The 17,060-nt window shown below is 40.5% G+C and overlaps 1 protein-coding gene across 1 annotated transcript; it reads right to left on the reverse strand.

The window, feature by feature from the left end:
* Positions 1 to 2,293: 2,293 nt before the first annotated feature.
* LOC124263564 lies at positions 2,294 to 15,975 on the reverse strand. Its single transcript, XM_046698225.1, has 6 exons — positions 15,550 to 15,975; positions 14,946 to 15,087; positions 14,106 to 14,132; positions 9,534 to 11,897; positions 6,428 to 6,454; positions 2,294 to 5,833 (listed from the first exon to the last, which is right to left on the reverse strand). Exons 2-6 carry the CDS (start codon positions 15,022 to 15,024, stop codon positions 2,910 to 2,912), a joined length of 5,421 nt encoding a protein of 1,806 aa, XP_046554181.1. The 5' UTR covers positions 15,025 to 15,087; positions 15,550 to 15,975; the 3' UTR covers positions 2,294 to 2,909.
* Between the last annotated feature and the right edge of the window lie 1,085 nt (positions 15,976 to 17,060).

Genomic DNA, 17,060 nt, shown 5'->3' on the forward strand with positions numbered 1-17,060 from the left:
TACAAGCAAGTCCGGTAATTCCGCGCGTCCGGTAATTCGCGCATGTGCAAAAGCTTACTTCCGCATCGAATGAAAACATCGTCTGCTATCACATTTACGCTGGAAATCGGGACATCTCTTCATGGGACTGGCTTTTAATCACTAAATGTAAGTAAATAACAGTAATTGACAAATATATTGACAGTTTTATGAAAATTCGTTTTCTTCAGACTTTTAAGCCTTTTTCTACATTATTCATAATTGGATTTAATATGAAACACTCTTCCTTATATTGATGAAGTTATTTTTGAAAATAATCTGGCCTTACCACCCTTCCACACTTCGGATCTCCAGCTGGATGTTATGCGCATCAGTTGCTGCGCAGAAGTACCGGACAACAAGCGATGTCGTCAGAACGCCGGTTAGGTCAACCGTATGGCATATTGCAACGTTAGAATCTTATAGTCAATAAAACCTATATTTCTAAGTACATATGTTGCATACCAGCATGTTTATTCACGTAAACCACAAAATATAAGAGACGTTAGTTGCCGTGTTGCGATCGATGTGCTTAGGTGCGCGGAATTACCGGACGGCTTTGTAATATCAAAATGTTATTGATGTTACGTGTTGGTTCTAAAGTTGAACCTAAAAGTTAACCGGGAGTCAGTTTGTAAATGTAAATGAACTACTGGCAAACAAGAATAAGTTGAGCACCGACCTGACAATTGACCCGCATTAGCATGTTTGAGTGCCGCCCACTGGCGCTTGCCATTGTTAGCGAAGGGGCCCCAGGTTGTCCGTGGATCAAGTGTAGTGCGACTTGCTACACCGACGTGAGAGTTTTATACGCGCGGAATCAATTTCATCGTCATGTAATGCACGTGCACTAGCCTACATCTACTCTAACTTTCACAAACCAAATGGGTTTGCTCATTGCCGTGCACCGCCTACTTCTGGTAAACGCGTTCTCTGCGCCGGTCCAACTTATCCTTGTTTGCCAGTAGGTGTAAAAGAAACAAACCACAAAGAAATGTGCTGTAATTATCAAATATATTTGAAAATTAAGTCCCCAAATCACTAGAAATGTATCAATATGACAATACACAGTAGAGTGACAGTTCATACGTAAAAGCAAGAAAAATACAGAAAAGCAAAATACAAGAACATTGATTATAGCACTAAAGACAATAATGGTAATATCCAACTCTCAGTAACAGTAGTTCAACTTCCGAAATTAAAGTATCCCAGGGTAGAGTGTGATCACACAAAATAATCTTCTTCTTGTCGGTTGAGATGTAATGTGAGATGAGAGGGATAGTAAAAAAGGAAAATACAACATATAAAATTATGCAATACTCTCTGAAGCAGAACACTCCGGAATCAGCACATTGTAGTACGTTCTAAATCTTCTGTGGGTCTGATATGAAGCCTCTAGAACTCTGTCAATGCATAGATATAGCACAAATCTAAATATGTCTACAGAGTTATCTCCCTTCCTTGTAGTTGGTACTTCCAGTTTCAGTCTTTTCAGGGGTTCCACACACACACAATTGGCTCCGCCAACGCACAAAAAAATCTTCAATGTGATCTTAAGTCATTTACAAATGGATGTGTGTGTTAGAACCCCCTGAACCCCACCGTCTGGATCCGCCACTGACACATATATTCTTTTGTACTTTTTTTTTTTTCTAATTGTATTGTGATGTGAGTGGAAATTTCATTATACAGTACATTGTATATGCACAATACTAATTCCATCTCTCACTTTTGATCTCCTACGCTTTTGATCCTGTGTGGAAACATGCATGGGACCCTTAGAATGTTTCCAGTTTCTCAACACCTCACCCAAATGCATCCAGTAGTCACTAATGCCGCCATCCCTTGTCAGTGTCACACCTCTAACTGCCCATGAGCAGCACCAGTGACGTAGGAGTGGTAGTCATGGTAACGGGCTCCGGATTGTTTCTCCGTGTGGAGAGGATTCTGCACAACTCCACGTTGATTTGACATCGATTTGAATTTGAAAACAAAGTTTTTGACTTTTACAACATCTTAAGACACTACTGGAGTGAGTGAGTTTAGTTTTACGCTGCTGTTAGAAATATTCCAGGAATATCACGGCTGGGGACGACAGAAATGGGCTTGACACATTGTAGCCATGTGGGGAATCGAAGCCGGGTCTTCAGGGGGCAAGCGAACGCTTTCACTACTAGGCTACCCCGTCCCAGAGGCTAATGGAAATAATGCTCGGTGCTATGTTCTGGCAACTACACTCAATTCCTCTTGGCACAAACAGAAGAATATATTTGAATAATGTATCCTGCATTTAATCATGGAAGAAAACAGTGCGTAAAAAGTGCTACTTTGAACATTTACCGTGTCAACATAAGGTGAAGGAACGCTTACGTCATACGGGTCGTACACCTCATGACTGGTGCTGAAATACCGACGACCTGGGTGCGGCAGATCTTGTCAGCAGATCATGCCAACTAAGGGACGTAGCTCAGGTAGGTGTGGCACCTTAAGCATCTTGGTCTCCCAGAGTGACAAGGACAGGAATGACGTTTATGGCCGACAAAGTGCTCACAACTAAGTTAGCTTGTCTTGATGGAGATCATTAGAGAGTCACTAAAAACTAATGATACTGCTTGTGCAAGGCATCATAAAACTATTACTGACTTATAATTGATTCAGATCTGATATAAAAACTCCCCCTGTAAGGAAACTTGCCTAAACACTAGGTGAATATATTAATCAACCTAAACACATTTTCCTCAGGCATGACGGATGACAAAAATGGATGAATGTCTGACTTTCATTCTCTCTCAAACCGACCACGATTCTCGGCTTCAACAAATCTATGACATACTCATCCAGTTAGAGAGAGAGGATCTGTTGGTGATGAGACACCTCTCTGGCGCCAATTGTCAGATCACATCACTGTTAACAAGCGTCGAGCACCAGCCATGCAGAGCAGGTACCCCCTTCTCGTTAAGTATATCAACACCTGCTCCTTCCCTGATAAGTTCTTCCAGCATCATCTTCAGCTGATTCGTGTACATCTCAGCCTCTGTAAGATTGCCATCTGGGGTAATGACATCGCTGTCTTCCTCTACTCTGCACAATGTATGGAGTGGTGTGTTGCCTTGAACATCCTGTTTGTTCAGATCAGCACCGTGGTCAATCAGAAACATATATGACCAACGCTGCATTGTAAAATTATGTGAGAAGATCCTGAGAACTTTATGAAGACAGTTCTGACCTGAGGAATCGTCTGCTTTGACATCAGTCCCTTGTTCAACCATCAACTGAATCATGGGTGACGGGTCGTTCAGTGTAAATGACTTTCTACTGATTTCAAGAAGGGGTGTAGACCCATCCTTACTTTTTGAATTGATATCAGCCCCTGCTTCAATAAGTTTCCTGAGCACTTTCAAATTGGAAGGGTGAATGTAGTGAAGTGGTGTCTTGTGGACATGGTCTTTGCTGTTGACATCAGCCCCTGCTTCCAGAAGAACATCCACTGTTTCACATGTGAGCGAATCCTGCCTGAATAAAGGGTATTCCTTGTCCTGGTCGGCAGAGTTCCCAACTGCAAGATGGAGTGGAGTTTGACCTTCCCCGTCGCGAGAGTTGACATTAGCTCCATGCTTGAGAAGACATTTGAGGTTCTCTGGCAAATGCCAGAAGCAAGCTTCGTGAATGGGACATGTTCGTTTTGCACCGTATCTACCTCCAAAAGCATGTACACTTGCCCCTTTGACTAACAGATGTGTGATTATTTCTGCATTGCTGTACATACAAGCTACATGTAGAGGTGTGTATCCATTCTCTGCAGCTGCATTGACATCAGCTTGGCTGTCACACAGGAACTTCACCACGTTGATGTGATTGCCTATGCAGGCTGAATGGAGTGGGGTAAAGCCATCCTTATTCTTATCGTGACTTGAAAACCCAAGTTTAGACAGACACTTCACAACTGCCATATCCCCGCCCTGACAGGCTGAATGGAAGGCCGAGTTTCCAAAATGATCCTCTTTCAAGAATTCCTGAGCAGCTCCATTCTCAAGGAACAAGCGTACAGTGTCTAAATTTGAATCTTTACAAGTGAGCCTGAATATCTGTGCATCAAGTTTGGCGCCTTTGTTCATCAATAGCCTTGCTATATCCAGCTGATTATTCTTACATGAATACAAAAGAGGCGTACCACCCATGATGTCTCTACAATCAAGAACATCTATTTTGTCAATGATGTCTTTCACTACAGATGTAAGGCCATTCTCACACAAGTAATGAAGCACTGTTTTACCATAAATGTCAGCTGCATTTACATTCGGGTTCAGTAACATTATCTGTTGTACAAACTGTTCGTCTTTGCTTTGTGCTGCAATCATGATGGGTGTACAGTACGACAAACTCTCTCCTCGAAGAGGTTTAATGTCTCCTCGTGAATCAATATCTATTTCAAAATGTTTAGTTAGATAGTTCAAAACATCCACTGCAACAAACCAACATGCACCAAACAAAACTTCCACAGTCTGATGTGTGTCTAATTCTTCTTTTTGCTTCAGAAGTTTGGCCAACATATGCACTGATTTGCTGCTTGGTGTCAGAAACAAAAAGGAGTATCCCCATGTGTCGTCTCTTAAAGAAAAGAGATCTATGTTGGATCTTGCTAGATATTCCATGAAAGTTTCCACAAATTGTAATATTTTGCATGCTGTGTGAGAAAGAACAAGATACAAATGTCCCAAGTCAATTTCGTCTGCAAATCGTTTGGCAAGGTCGGGAGCATAGGCAAATGCAACAAATACTTTTTGGGTTGACTTTGCAGATGCTTCCTGCAGAAATGATTTGTTTGAGACATTGAGACGGAGTCTTTGGTGAATGAAGGATAGGCTACAATGTTCAATAACAAACAGTGGGTTTTCTCCAGAGAGAAGAGATGCGACACTGTCATATATGGATGCATGATCAAACATGAAACAGTCCTCCTCCTCGTACAGATACGATCCAACCAGATCATATGCAGCCCTGAGAATGTTCTCACTTTTATCCAATTTGCTCAGTGTTGTGATATCGACGATTCCATCTCCCTTTATCATTTCCTTGAAAAGGCATAATTTCAAATCATCCAGCATTAACTTCTTCATTGTTTGATGAAGAAACTTGAGTGGTGCTCTGAAAAATTCATCAACTGAAACGTTGTTTTCTTCCTTAAATATTGATGTGAATAATTTACACACATGTGGGAAGCCGTGGGAACATTTTATCTGACAAATACGGTAAATTTCGTCGTTATCTAGCTTTGGACCGCCTTTCGTCATAACAGCTTTCCAAATATCTACCTTCTCTTGCACATCTCTGTCACCTCCAATGCTTACAACAAATTGGGAAGCTGTGAAGAAGGTAGACCATCTGTCCATATGACGTAATGATGAGTGTATAACGTTGTCCCGCCCAACAAATATCACTGTTGGTCTATTGCTTGATTCGTGGTCCAAAACATCTTCCTGGTCAACACTTAAGACATCTGAAATGACTGAGTACCAGTTATTCCAGCGAAGATATTCAAACTCGATATCACCAAAGATATCATCAACCATGATGACTGGGTTAAAGTCACACGCCACATCTGCGAATTCATCAGGCGTCGTAACTTTGTACACAGGCCTCCCAATGTTCAACAGTTCTCCCAACACCATATAGGCTGTTGTTGTCTTTCCTTCACCTGCTGGACCGGAAATCGTCACCCAGGTTGTGCCAGAGCTGATTTTCCTCAAGACGGACTCCAAGCCCTTTGTCTTTGCCTTCCCTTTGGTCAAAGTAGCTATCTGACGAAGTGTTCGATCTGGAAACAAATTTAGTGGTATATTTAAGGGATGTGATCATTAAGGTAGGAATACACCCTTTCAATTATTCACACAACTCTAAAATATCATCTAAGATCAAAGGGAGGTGGGAGAGCCTAGTAGTTAAAGCGTTCATTTATCCGTCTTCAATTCCCCACATGGGTACAATGTGAGAAGCTCATTTCTTGGGCCCTTCTCCGAGATATTGCTTGAATATTGATAAAAGCGGTGTAAAACTCAACTCACCCTTACTCATATAATATCCACGACAATGGGATTGCCAGTGTGGGTGACTAGGTTTTCCATATTGATGTGAATGGCTCCAAACTATGCTATCAGGGCTGTCAAACTATGGTATCAGGGCTGTCAAACTATGGTATCAGGGCTGTCAAACTATGGTATCAGGGCTGTCAAACTATGGTATCAGGGCTGTCAAACATTATCAGTTTAAAGAAGTTTGAATCTAATATGCGAATATTGATCAGTAAATAAAATTGAAACTGTTGGTTTCCTGTTTTAATGCCTATATTACTGACATGACCAATGTAGGCTAATATGGATACTTCGACTTTGCACTATGAAATTTCACTCACCTTTAATTCTCCGAGCTCTGACATTCTCTGTAAGAAGTGAGAAACAAAGTTGATGATAACATTGGCAATATTATGAAAGTAATAAACTGTTGTAAACACTTCAACTTGGTTTTTGAACGATTTTAGCACTACAATTATCGTGAATTAACTGCAAGGAAATTGAAGACTCTTGTATCCTGTTTTTGAAAATATTTGAGACGTAATTTATCGTAGTAATGTTGTAAATCCAAGATTGCTCCATATTGCATTTTCATCGAAGATGGCGACATACTTTGCTAATGCTATTGTGTAAGGAAATAATCTGCCACATTTTGCAACATTCACATATACTTAATTCTGAAAAGAAAGGCGAATCTTTACCATGTTTGCAATTAGAGGAAATATCACAACAGATCTGGAAATGAATGAAAGTTCAGTTGTTTTCTTTGTTGTTTTCATAATGTGTGTTGACTGTAACTTAAGTTGTTTTCTTTGTATGTTTTCATAATCACGCATCAGTATCTTTATTGACTACAGTATCACAGTTTCCGTCAGTAGCGTTTCTTTTGGAACTGGGTATAGATGTGTGTTAAAGATCACATATACTCTAGGGGGGTACAAATACATAAATCATTCATTAAAATTACTCATTTCGACCTATAATTAACTTACCTATATTTACCTTTTTGACAACAGCGCACAATTCCCTCCCGCGAACGAAATTTCAACCAATCAGAGGGGCGCGTCTCCGTGACGTAATGTGAGGTATACAATTTTAAAGAACAGGTTCTCCTTGTCGAGTCCTTTTCTAATGATATTGGCATGACATTTGGACTCGACAAATGTAATACTTTCCATTTGAAACGTGGCAAGGTAGTTAATGTTAGATCGGTCAAGTTACAGGGGGGAGGAGTTATTGAGTATCTTGTGGAAGATCAGGCCTACACCTATCTTGGAATGCAAGTTCGAAACAAGCTCCAGAATGCCCACATTCGAGAAAAAATTCGGGCCGAGTACCAATCTCGCTTAAAGAAAATTTTGAGCTCAGAGATAAATGCTCGAAACAAGGTCAAAGCCATCAATACTTTTTCTGTGACAGTCCTTTCCTATTCCTTGGAGTAGTTGATTGGACAAAACAAGACATCCAGAGTCTGACCGCCTGACCAGAAGGATCATGTCTGATAAGTGCCCTCGTTCCTCTCTTAACCGTTTATATATGCCAATCAATTCTGGAGGTCGGGGTTTGATTAATGTGGAGGCTCTTCATGATAGAATTCTCTCGTGTACTTTTGCACATATTTATTTATCGGATGATCCTCTGGTGATGCACGTCAAGACTCATGATGAAAGCAAGGAATTCCACAGCAATTTTAAGCGTGCCAACGTTGTTGGACAGAATCTGAAATTTGATATTGATTTTGTTGATGGCGATGTACTGCTGGGTGGTACAGCGATGGGAGTAAACGAGATGAGTCCTTCACCAAGTCTGCCTAGAGTTGGTCTTTTGTGGATAAGCTTTCTGAGAAACCACTGCATCGTGTGTACATGCAGTGTGTGGAACAGAATAGCAATCCCACTGACTCCTAGTTGAAGTCGGCTGGTCTTAAATGTGAAACTGAGGGCTTCCTTTTTGCTGCTCATGACCAGTCACTTCCCACTCGCAATCGCCAAAATGTGATTCTTAAAGAAAATATCAATATGAAATGTCGACTATGTAATGAATTTACAGAGACTGTCCACCATCTTGTCAGTGGACGCCCTTCTTTGGCACAAACAGCATATCTTAAATGACATGATTGCATGGCTCGTTGCTTTCAATACCGTCTCCGCCATGTCTGTGGCTTTGACTCCAAGGTTCATCCATGGTACGACACTGAACATGTCCAGGGCGTCATTGGAAATGATGCTTTCAGCTTCTTTTGAACAGGCCCATATGCAGCCTCAGAAGAATTCCTGCCAACAAACCTGATCTTGTCCTGATTGAATTTTCTGTCCCTTTTGACAGCAATGTGATTGGCAAGATTCAGGAAAAGCATGATAAATATAAGGACCTCGCATTCGAAATGTCTCGCTTGCATCCCAAGTACACTGTCGTCAGGCTCCCCATTGTTCTCGGTGCCCTTGGTTTGGTACCTCCTGATCTCTTGGCGCAGATCAGGAGAGTGACCAGGTTCTCCACCGGGAGCACAGCCCTTCTGACACTCTGGGTAATGCAGAAGGCTGCAGTGTTGGGGAGCCTTCATATTCTCCGGAAAGTTCTTGGTGGGTTCGACTAGGCAGCGTTTCCTGGGAGAAGTCCCATTCGCTGTCTGGGCTGCGTGTAGAGGGGGCAAGGGCCCTGTGCTGATGATGAGCTTTACCAGCCTGACTATGCCAGGATCACCCGAACCCTCTCTGCTGCATATTATCTTTAATCTTTAAAACATAATAATAATAATTTATATGACACCTGGTTTCCAGCGTATCTGCTGCTCAACGGCGCTGCTACACAAGTCAAAACATTGGTTACACAACAGTCTCGCTTCCTGTTGACTGGGTCCCGTCCTGTTGCGCAACTTAGTACACTAAGCAGTCCAGAATTTGGGACCAATTCATTTAATCGGAGACATAATTATTAATCAGTATTATTTGATACATCTAAACACTTGTATATTGCAACACTACACTCCTTGTAATCTTGCAAACACGTCGTGCAGCGTGCTCTGTCATACAGCGAACTCTGATAAACGGAAACCTGGAAATCGTAGAAATCTCAAAACGAGGCTCTCCCACTAGAAACGTTTGGCGGTCTGGTACGGACTTGATATTATATCAATCACATTTTGAGTTACAGAACTACACTGAATACGCGCAAAAAACCCGTAACAGGTGGCATACGTTATAATTATGATAACAATTGAATAATGTTGATTGTTTACATGATGACGTCACCAAATCTCCAGCACACAAAGTCAGGGATCTGACTCGGCCAGTCAGGCTTCCACAAAAAAGTTAAATCCCAAATATGAATAAAAGTTCCATTTGACACTTTCTAAAAGGCATTATCATATTTTGAGTAAGCGTCTAATTAGGTGAATGAATGCGGAAAAATGGGATTATTACATTCAGAATGTACAGTCATACTTACCAATTGTGTTACCTTTCCCTACGATGTTGGATCTTTGCACATGGCCCCCAGACATTCCTATCGTGTCCGCAGTAGACTCCGCTGTGTCATGTACGAGTTTGTTAAATGCTCCAGAGTTGGATGGTTTCCTGAAGTGTTGAGGGAACCCTTGTTCCTTGCCTTCAAATCTGTCTTCTACTCGAAGATCTGCTGCTTCACACACAGAAGAGGCTTGAAATGGCGGGACAGAAGGTGGTTTTGCAACATCCCCTACTCCTGATCCAAATAAATGTGCCCCTTTCTCTAACAGATACCTTTCCACCCCCACACAGCTGTGCTCACGGGCTACATGGAGAGGTGTATGTCCATTCTTAGCAGCAACGTTGACATCAGCTTCCCTCTTACATAGGAACTTCACCACGTCGACATGATTGCCTTTGCAGGCTGAATGTAGTGGGGTAAAGCCATCTTTATTCTTATCATTCACTGAAACGCCAAGTTCCCATAATCGTTGAATGATCGATATGTTTCCTCCTTCACAAGCTGAATGAAATGCAGACTGAACCGTGTTTTCGGTTGCTACAAGGTCATCCTCAAGAAAAAGATTAACAATATCCAGATTTGAATGCTTACATATCACACAGAGCAGGTCATTATCAAAGGCAGCACCTTTCACAACCAGAAGCCTCACAAGATCTAAGTGTTCGTTTATACATGAATACCATAGAGGCGATCGTCCTTGAATATCTCTACAATCAAGAACATCTATTTTGTCAATGATGTCTTTCACTACAGATGTAAGGCCATTTTCACACAAGTAATGAAGCACTGTTTTACCATTACTATCTGCTGCACTGACATTCGGGTTCAGTAACATTATCTGTTGTACAAACTGTTCGTCTTTGCTTTGTGCTGCAATCATGATGGGGGTACAGTACGACAAACTCTCTCCTCGAAGAGGTTTAATGTCTCCTCGTGAATCAATATCTATTTCAAAATGTTCAGTTAGATAGTTCAAAACATCCACTGCAACAAACCAACATGCACCAAACAATACCTCCACAGTCTGATGTGTGTCCAATTCTGCTTTTTGCTTCAGAAGTTTGGCCAACATATGCACTGATTTGCTGCTTGGTGTCAGAAACAAAAAGGAGTATCCCCATGTGTCGTCTCTTAAAGAAAAGAGATCTATGTTGGATCTTGTTAGATATTCCACGAAAGTTTCCACAAATTGTAATATTTTGCATGCTGTGTGAGAAAGAACAAGATACAAATGTCCCAAGCCAATTTCTTCTGCAAATCGTTTGGCAAGGTCGGGAGCATAGGCAAATGCAACAAATACTTTTTGGGTTGACTTTGCAGATGCTTCCTGCAGAAATGATTTGTTTGAGACATTGAGACGGAGTCTTTGGTGAATGAAGGATAGGCTACAATGTTCAATAACGAAAACTGGATCCTCCACGCAAAGAAGAGATGCGACACTGTCATATATGGATGCATGGTCAAACATGAAACAGTCCTCCTCCTCGTACAGATACGATCCAACCAGATCATATGCAGCCCTGAGAATGTTCTCGCTTTTATCCAATTTGCTCAGTGTCCTGAAATAGACAAGTCCATCTCCCTTTATCATTTCCTTGAAAAGGCATAATTTCAAATCATCCAGCATTAACTTCTTCATTGTTTGATTTAAAAATTTAAGTGGAGTCCTGAAGAATTCTTCCACGGGTATACTATCGTCTTCCTTGAACATAGTTAAGAATAATTTGCACATGTGTGGGAAACCATGTGGGCATGTCAGTTGGCATACTTGTTGGATTCTACTTTGCTCGATGTTGGCACCACTTCTCATAACAAGAATATTCCAAATATCTACCTTCTCTTGCACATCTCTGTCACCTCCAATGCTTACAACAAATTGGGAAGCTGTGAAGAAGGTAGACCATCTGTCCATATGACGTAATGATGAGTGTATAACGTTGTCCCGCCCAACAAATATCACTGTTGGTTTATTGCTTGATTCGTGGTCCAAAACATCTTCCTGGTCTTCTTCAACACTTAAGACATCTGAAATGACTGAGTACCAGTTATTCCAGCAAAGATATTCAAACTCGATGGAACCAAAGATATCATCAACCATGATGACTGGGTTAAAGTCACACGCCACATCTGCGAATTCATCAGGCGTCGTAACTTTGTACACTCGCCTCCCAATGTTCGACAGTTCTCCCAACACCATATAGGCTGTTGTTGTCTTTCCTTCACCTGCTGGACCGGAAATCGTCACCCAGGTTGTGCCAGAGCTGATTTTCCTCAAGACGGACTCCAAGCCCTTTGTCTTTGCCTTCCCTTTGGTCAAAGTAGCTATCTGACGAAGTGTTCGATCTGGAAACAAAATAAGAGGCACATAATGAGATAGGAAAATTCCCTTATGCAGAAACGGTTAAGCTTATGATTATTACATGATTCTACTTACAGATGAAACTGACATTGCGATTTGGTTATCCAAGTGCAATCTTCTCTAGGTCATTGGTTTTTCTCAAACTGACTTGAGTATTTAAATGTAGTTATGATATATTTTCTGGTAATGTCCAGGGCAGTGCACACCTACACGTTCCACGAACACATGTGTCAACACTAATTGTGAGTGGTCCTTATTCTTTTAACTTTGACACCAAATTTGCCCTTTACTGCAAATGTAATCTGCTTCTGGATACAATAAGAAATTGGATATTCTTTTACATGGTCGTTTTAGTTCTATATTACCTCTGAAACAGTTGATATTATAATGGCTTTCGAATATTATTATCATCATGGTCTAATTTCAAATTTCAAATAGCATCACCCCTCGACGACATTAAACACTATTTTCTGACAAGACAAAAAACTGGTTGTCAAGTTTATTACAGGGTTTTATTGGAAACAAAAACACTTCGCAATCAACACTGTATGAAATGGAATGTTGTATTAGGAAATGAAATTGCAATTGATAATATAGATACTTGGCACAACTATAACCATATTCCCTTTCGTTGTACAAAAGATACAGATCTCCAATGGTTTCAGTACAAACTGCTTCATCATATTTTGCCAACGAATAGTAGACTCTTAGAATGAAATATATTGACCATAACCAATGTAGCTATTGCTCAAATTCTATAGAAACAACACCCCACCTATTTTATGATTGCAGCAAGGTTACCCATATATGGCAGAAACTTCAAGATTGGCTAAACGATAAACTGGGTTCAAGTTCAAATTTCACAAGACAACAAATTCTTCTTGGATTCCGTCGTAAACATAAAGACCCAATTAATGTGATCCTCATCCTTTTCAAAAGTATTATTTTTAATCGTAAAACATCCTGAAATATGTCAACATTTCAGTTTATGTTGAAAAAGCTTTCGCCATATTACAATTTAACCAAATATGCAGCTATTTCTGTTATGCTCCAGAATCGGCGCTTCTTATAAATTCTGGTCGGCATGTCACAACCTGTTCAACGACTGATTTATTTTGTATTGCCATTGCTACATACAGTGGTAGCCCTCCACAGAGGTAGACCTCTACCCTGTATGTTGGAGCCAATGTGCAAATGTAAAAATGGTATGAAAACTTATACTTTTTTTTCCATAATCATCATGGTCTAATTTCACATTTCAAATAGCATCACCCTTCGCCGACATTAAATAATATTTTCAACAACTGAAGGATAATGGGTTGGACACAATTTGAAGTCATCGCTATTCCGGACGGCATTTAAGAGAAGAAGGTTGGTGTTTGGGAGACTACACTTACAACTGAATTGAGAACTTTGTTTTCTGTACCTGTTTATTTTCAATGTCATTTTGGATCCTATTATGCGCGTGTCAGTGTACGTCAGATAGCATTTGGGCTGGCTATCAACATAGGTGAGGTGAGGTGAAATTGGGTTTAACGTCGTGCTTGAGAATAATTCGCTCATATGAAGACGTGCATGTGTGTGTATGTGTATGTGCGGCTGCTTGTACTAGCCCAGACTGAAGCTGGTTTTATTGTGCTAGCCCATCGAGATACCATGCCGCAGTGAAGCATGAATACCCCACTCAGACACATTATACTGACTCCGAGCCGACCAGTCCTTGTTGTACCCATTAATGCCGAGCGCCAGGCAAGGACCAACAAGTACCATATTTTAACGTCTTTTGGTATGACGGGGTCGGGCTGGCTATCAACACAGATCATTGAGATCGATTATCGTTAAATGAATATCAAAAGCAAAATGACTAAAAAGGTCTGAAAGAAATCAACTCACTTCACATCAGTGATGAGCGGTGACATATGTAGGCTTGGATTATCAACAAAACGTCGTCCTGAACATACTTTAGGAGCAGCCAATGAATAAATAATTTGTGCATTTTCTGAATAAATTTAAAAAATATTTCCTCAAAATAGTTCATGTACGATATTATGGGTTACACAATTTTCATATTGATAATCATTAATAATGATTCCCATGGACGATATATCCGATTATCAATGTTTTTAGCCAGCTCTAGTTAGCATGACAGTCAGCTAGACGTGCCAGAAGCTGTGTGATGAGACGCTACCTACCTTGAATTCTTTTAGCCTTATCGTTGACTGCAAAAGGAGAATACGTCAACATAAATAATGAATATATACATGATCACCCAATGAAAAAATGAAGAAATGAACTCATTTACAACTTTAATGTGTGCACACAGTACCATAAACCTTCATTTATAAACGTTAATATTATTATAGGATATTTATACAGCGCACTTATCCACGCACTAGTGCATGCTCATAACTGTGTCCGTGTATATATGGATGCATTCGTACATAGATATGTCTGTCTGTGTATAATAGATTATCTGTGCATATATAGATGTATTCGTGTATACATAGATGTGTCTGTGCATATATAGGTGCATTTCTGTACATATAGGTGTATCTGTGACTATATAGGTGTACACATGTATGCATAGGTGTATATATTTACTAGTATATATTCATATATATTTATAAAATTGTTTAAGAGCAATTATTTCATGTAATTTCAATGGTAAAAATGTGAAAATTCATAGGTCTATAGATTAATGCCAGATAAGAGGGTATATAATAAATATAGAACGTCATACTAGTGCATTTGGATGTTTTGTATCGAACTCGCAGAGATGTCATGGGGGCAGAGAAACAACGAGTTCGAAGTTGATCTTCGAGTTCAATGACATCTTCGAGTTTCGAGTGTAAAATTTCTTTATCATCCATTTTATTCTTGTACATTTGTGGAGTAAAACATGGTAAGGAAGTGTGAGTGCCTGTTTACTGACGTCACGTTCAATTGTTTAATGACGTCACAGACGACGAAATGGTTGCTAGGCAAAAGTGATATGTGCAATTGTGCACAATTGCGGTGCTTGTTTGACTTACCGTATATGTTGCCTATCCCTACAATGTTAGAGTTGACGGCCTGGCCCCCAGACATGCCAATCACATTGTTGATGGACATGTTGGCTGCTTGGGTTAGCAGTCTAACGGGTTTCCCTGGTACTCTTTATTTTGACCTGTTTACCTGTACAGAAAACGTGAACTGGAGCAACGTATCGCCAGGCTCAAAGAACATTTTTAGATCGGGGTAGTGATCCCGCTCCAGTTCCTTGACGTTGCTAAGCGACTGATAAAACTGGGATTGATAGTGTTATAATCAGTTATACAAGTATTATAAGGATTTTACAATGATAAATACTTGAAATAAAAATAGAGTTGATATTTTCATTGTGGGGATTTTACAAATGTCAAATTTTTTTTATTATCAACTATATAAATCTGTGTAATTTATTGATAAAATTTTGGGGGTGATAAAATCTTGGAATTTACATAGAGTGTACTATTTACTAAATACTATATTTTTTATGCATTTTCTATTATGCTGATATGTAAAATATAAACTACTAAAAAACACAAATATCATTTCTGGTGTCCCCCACCGTGATACTGCTGGAATATTGTTATAAGCGGCGTAAAAGTAACTCACTCACTCACTACTTGGGACGAGTTAACTGGAGCTCTAGCTGTTAGTCAGTCAGGCATGCAGCTCGCTAATACTATCAGTGAACACCGCCATCTTGTTTCCACTGTACTGTGTCCTTTGTGAATTGTCACATTCTCGGATAACGCCCAGTGTATTCGGACCACACTACACATGTGACCGACATTTCGCTATAAGAGAAATCCAACGCGTTTATATTTTTCAAACCCATTGAGAAATCCTCGCCACATCAAAGAGCCAAATCAGTCACTCATGGACGACTGACGATTTCCTTATCACTTCATGGAAGCTATCTGACAGTTCGTCTCTAACGCCAGCTACATGGCATCGTGGTAGTCTTTGAAAGAAATATTAAGTTAAAGTGCTCAACTATTTACATGCTTTCATACAATATAAGTAAAAAATCACAAATCACCAACCGTTCGCATCCAGATGTGGAAACCGTCTGTTCACTAGGAACCCACCTTTCCTCTGAAGCGTGCAGTTTCAATGGGAGGTTGGGTCTCTGCAGTATGTAGTCATTATGTAGGTCATCATTTCATTTTAGGTCATAGTGACATACGGCGTAATTGTAGGTTGGCTGGTGGAGAGATCACTGCGTACAGTATGCTTGATATGTCAGTGAGTGGGTGAGTGAGCGAGTGGGTGGGTCTTTGGGTGAGTGAGTGAGTCAGTCAGTGAGTCAGTCACTCAGTCACTATGGCGGCAGGGGAATGTGGGGAATCAAATCCGAGTCTTCGGCGTAACGAGCGAACGATTTAATCACTGGGCTATACTACCGACCCTCAGTACTGCAGACTGACTGACTGACTGAGTCTGGTTATACGAAGCTTTTAGCAATATTTCCAGCTACATCACGGCGGGGGACACCAGAAATGGGCTTCACACATTGTACCCATGTGGGGAATCGAACCCGGGTCTTCGGTGTGACGAACCAACGCTTTAACCACTGGGCTACCCCACCGCCCACATACATATACACATACATATATACATATATTGATAGATATATAGATGTACATGCTTTACCCTTCAATCGGAAAGGGTGGATTTACAGACAGATATTCTTAGTTCCGGCAATTATGCACATAGCTAATACAGTCATATATATGAAAGTGAACATAATTCTTCCTCTCAACTGGAAGGTATAGTTTACAGATAGGTATTCTAAGTTCATTTAATCGTGCACATAAATAAAACAGTCAAAACTAGGCTACACAGAGAGAGAGAGAGAGAGAGAGAGAGAGAGAGAGAGAGAGAGAGAGAGAGAGAGAGAGAGAGAGAGAGAGAGAGAGAGAGAGAGAGAGAGAGAGAGAGAGAGAGAGAGAGAGAGAGAGAGAGAGAGAGAGAGAGAGAGAGAATATGAGGTGAGTGGCACATGTTACAAATACATGCACCGGCAAGTCAATTGTTCACCTGTATATACTGAAGAAGCCACAGGCCAATAGTACAAAGTCATATAACAATAATACACATACAATGTTTGCAGATGTTTT

Source organism: Haliotis rubra, unplaced genomic scaffold (assembly GCF_003918875.1).
Source record: "Haliotis rubra isolate DU_JTF1 unplaced genomic scaffold, ASM391887v1 Scf89, whole genome shotgun sequence".
Taxonomy (NCBI): Eukaryota; Metazoa; Mollusca; class Gastropoda; order Lepetellida; family Haliotidae; genus Haliotis; species Haliotis rubra.

What these genes read in the sequence shown, in the direction of transcription:
- LOC124263564 (XM_046698225.1), bottom strand. Translation starts at nt 15,024, where the DNA reads ATGTCCATCAACAATGTGATTGGCATGTCTGGGGGCCAGGCCGTCAAC. An exon ending in AGGGATAGGCAACATATACG is followed by an intron (nt 14,133 to 14,945) that starts GTAAGTCAAACA and finishes CTCCTTTTGCAG; the next exon opens with TCAACGATAAGGCTAAAAGA. An exon ending in TAAGGCTAAAAGAATTCAAG is followed by an intron (nt 11,898 to 14,105) that starts GTAGGTAGCGTC and finishes TTTTGTTTCCAG; the next exon opens with ATCGAACACTTCGTCAGATA.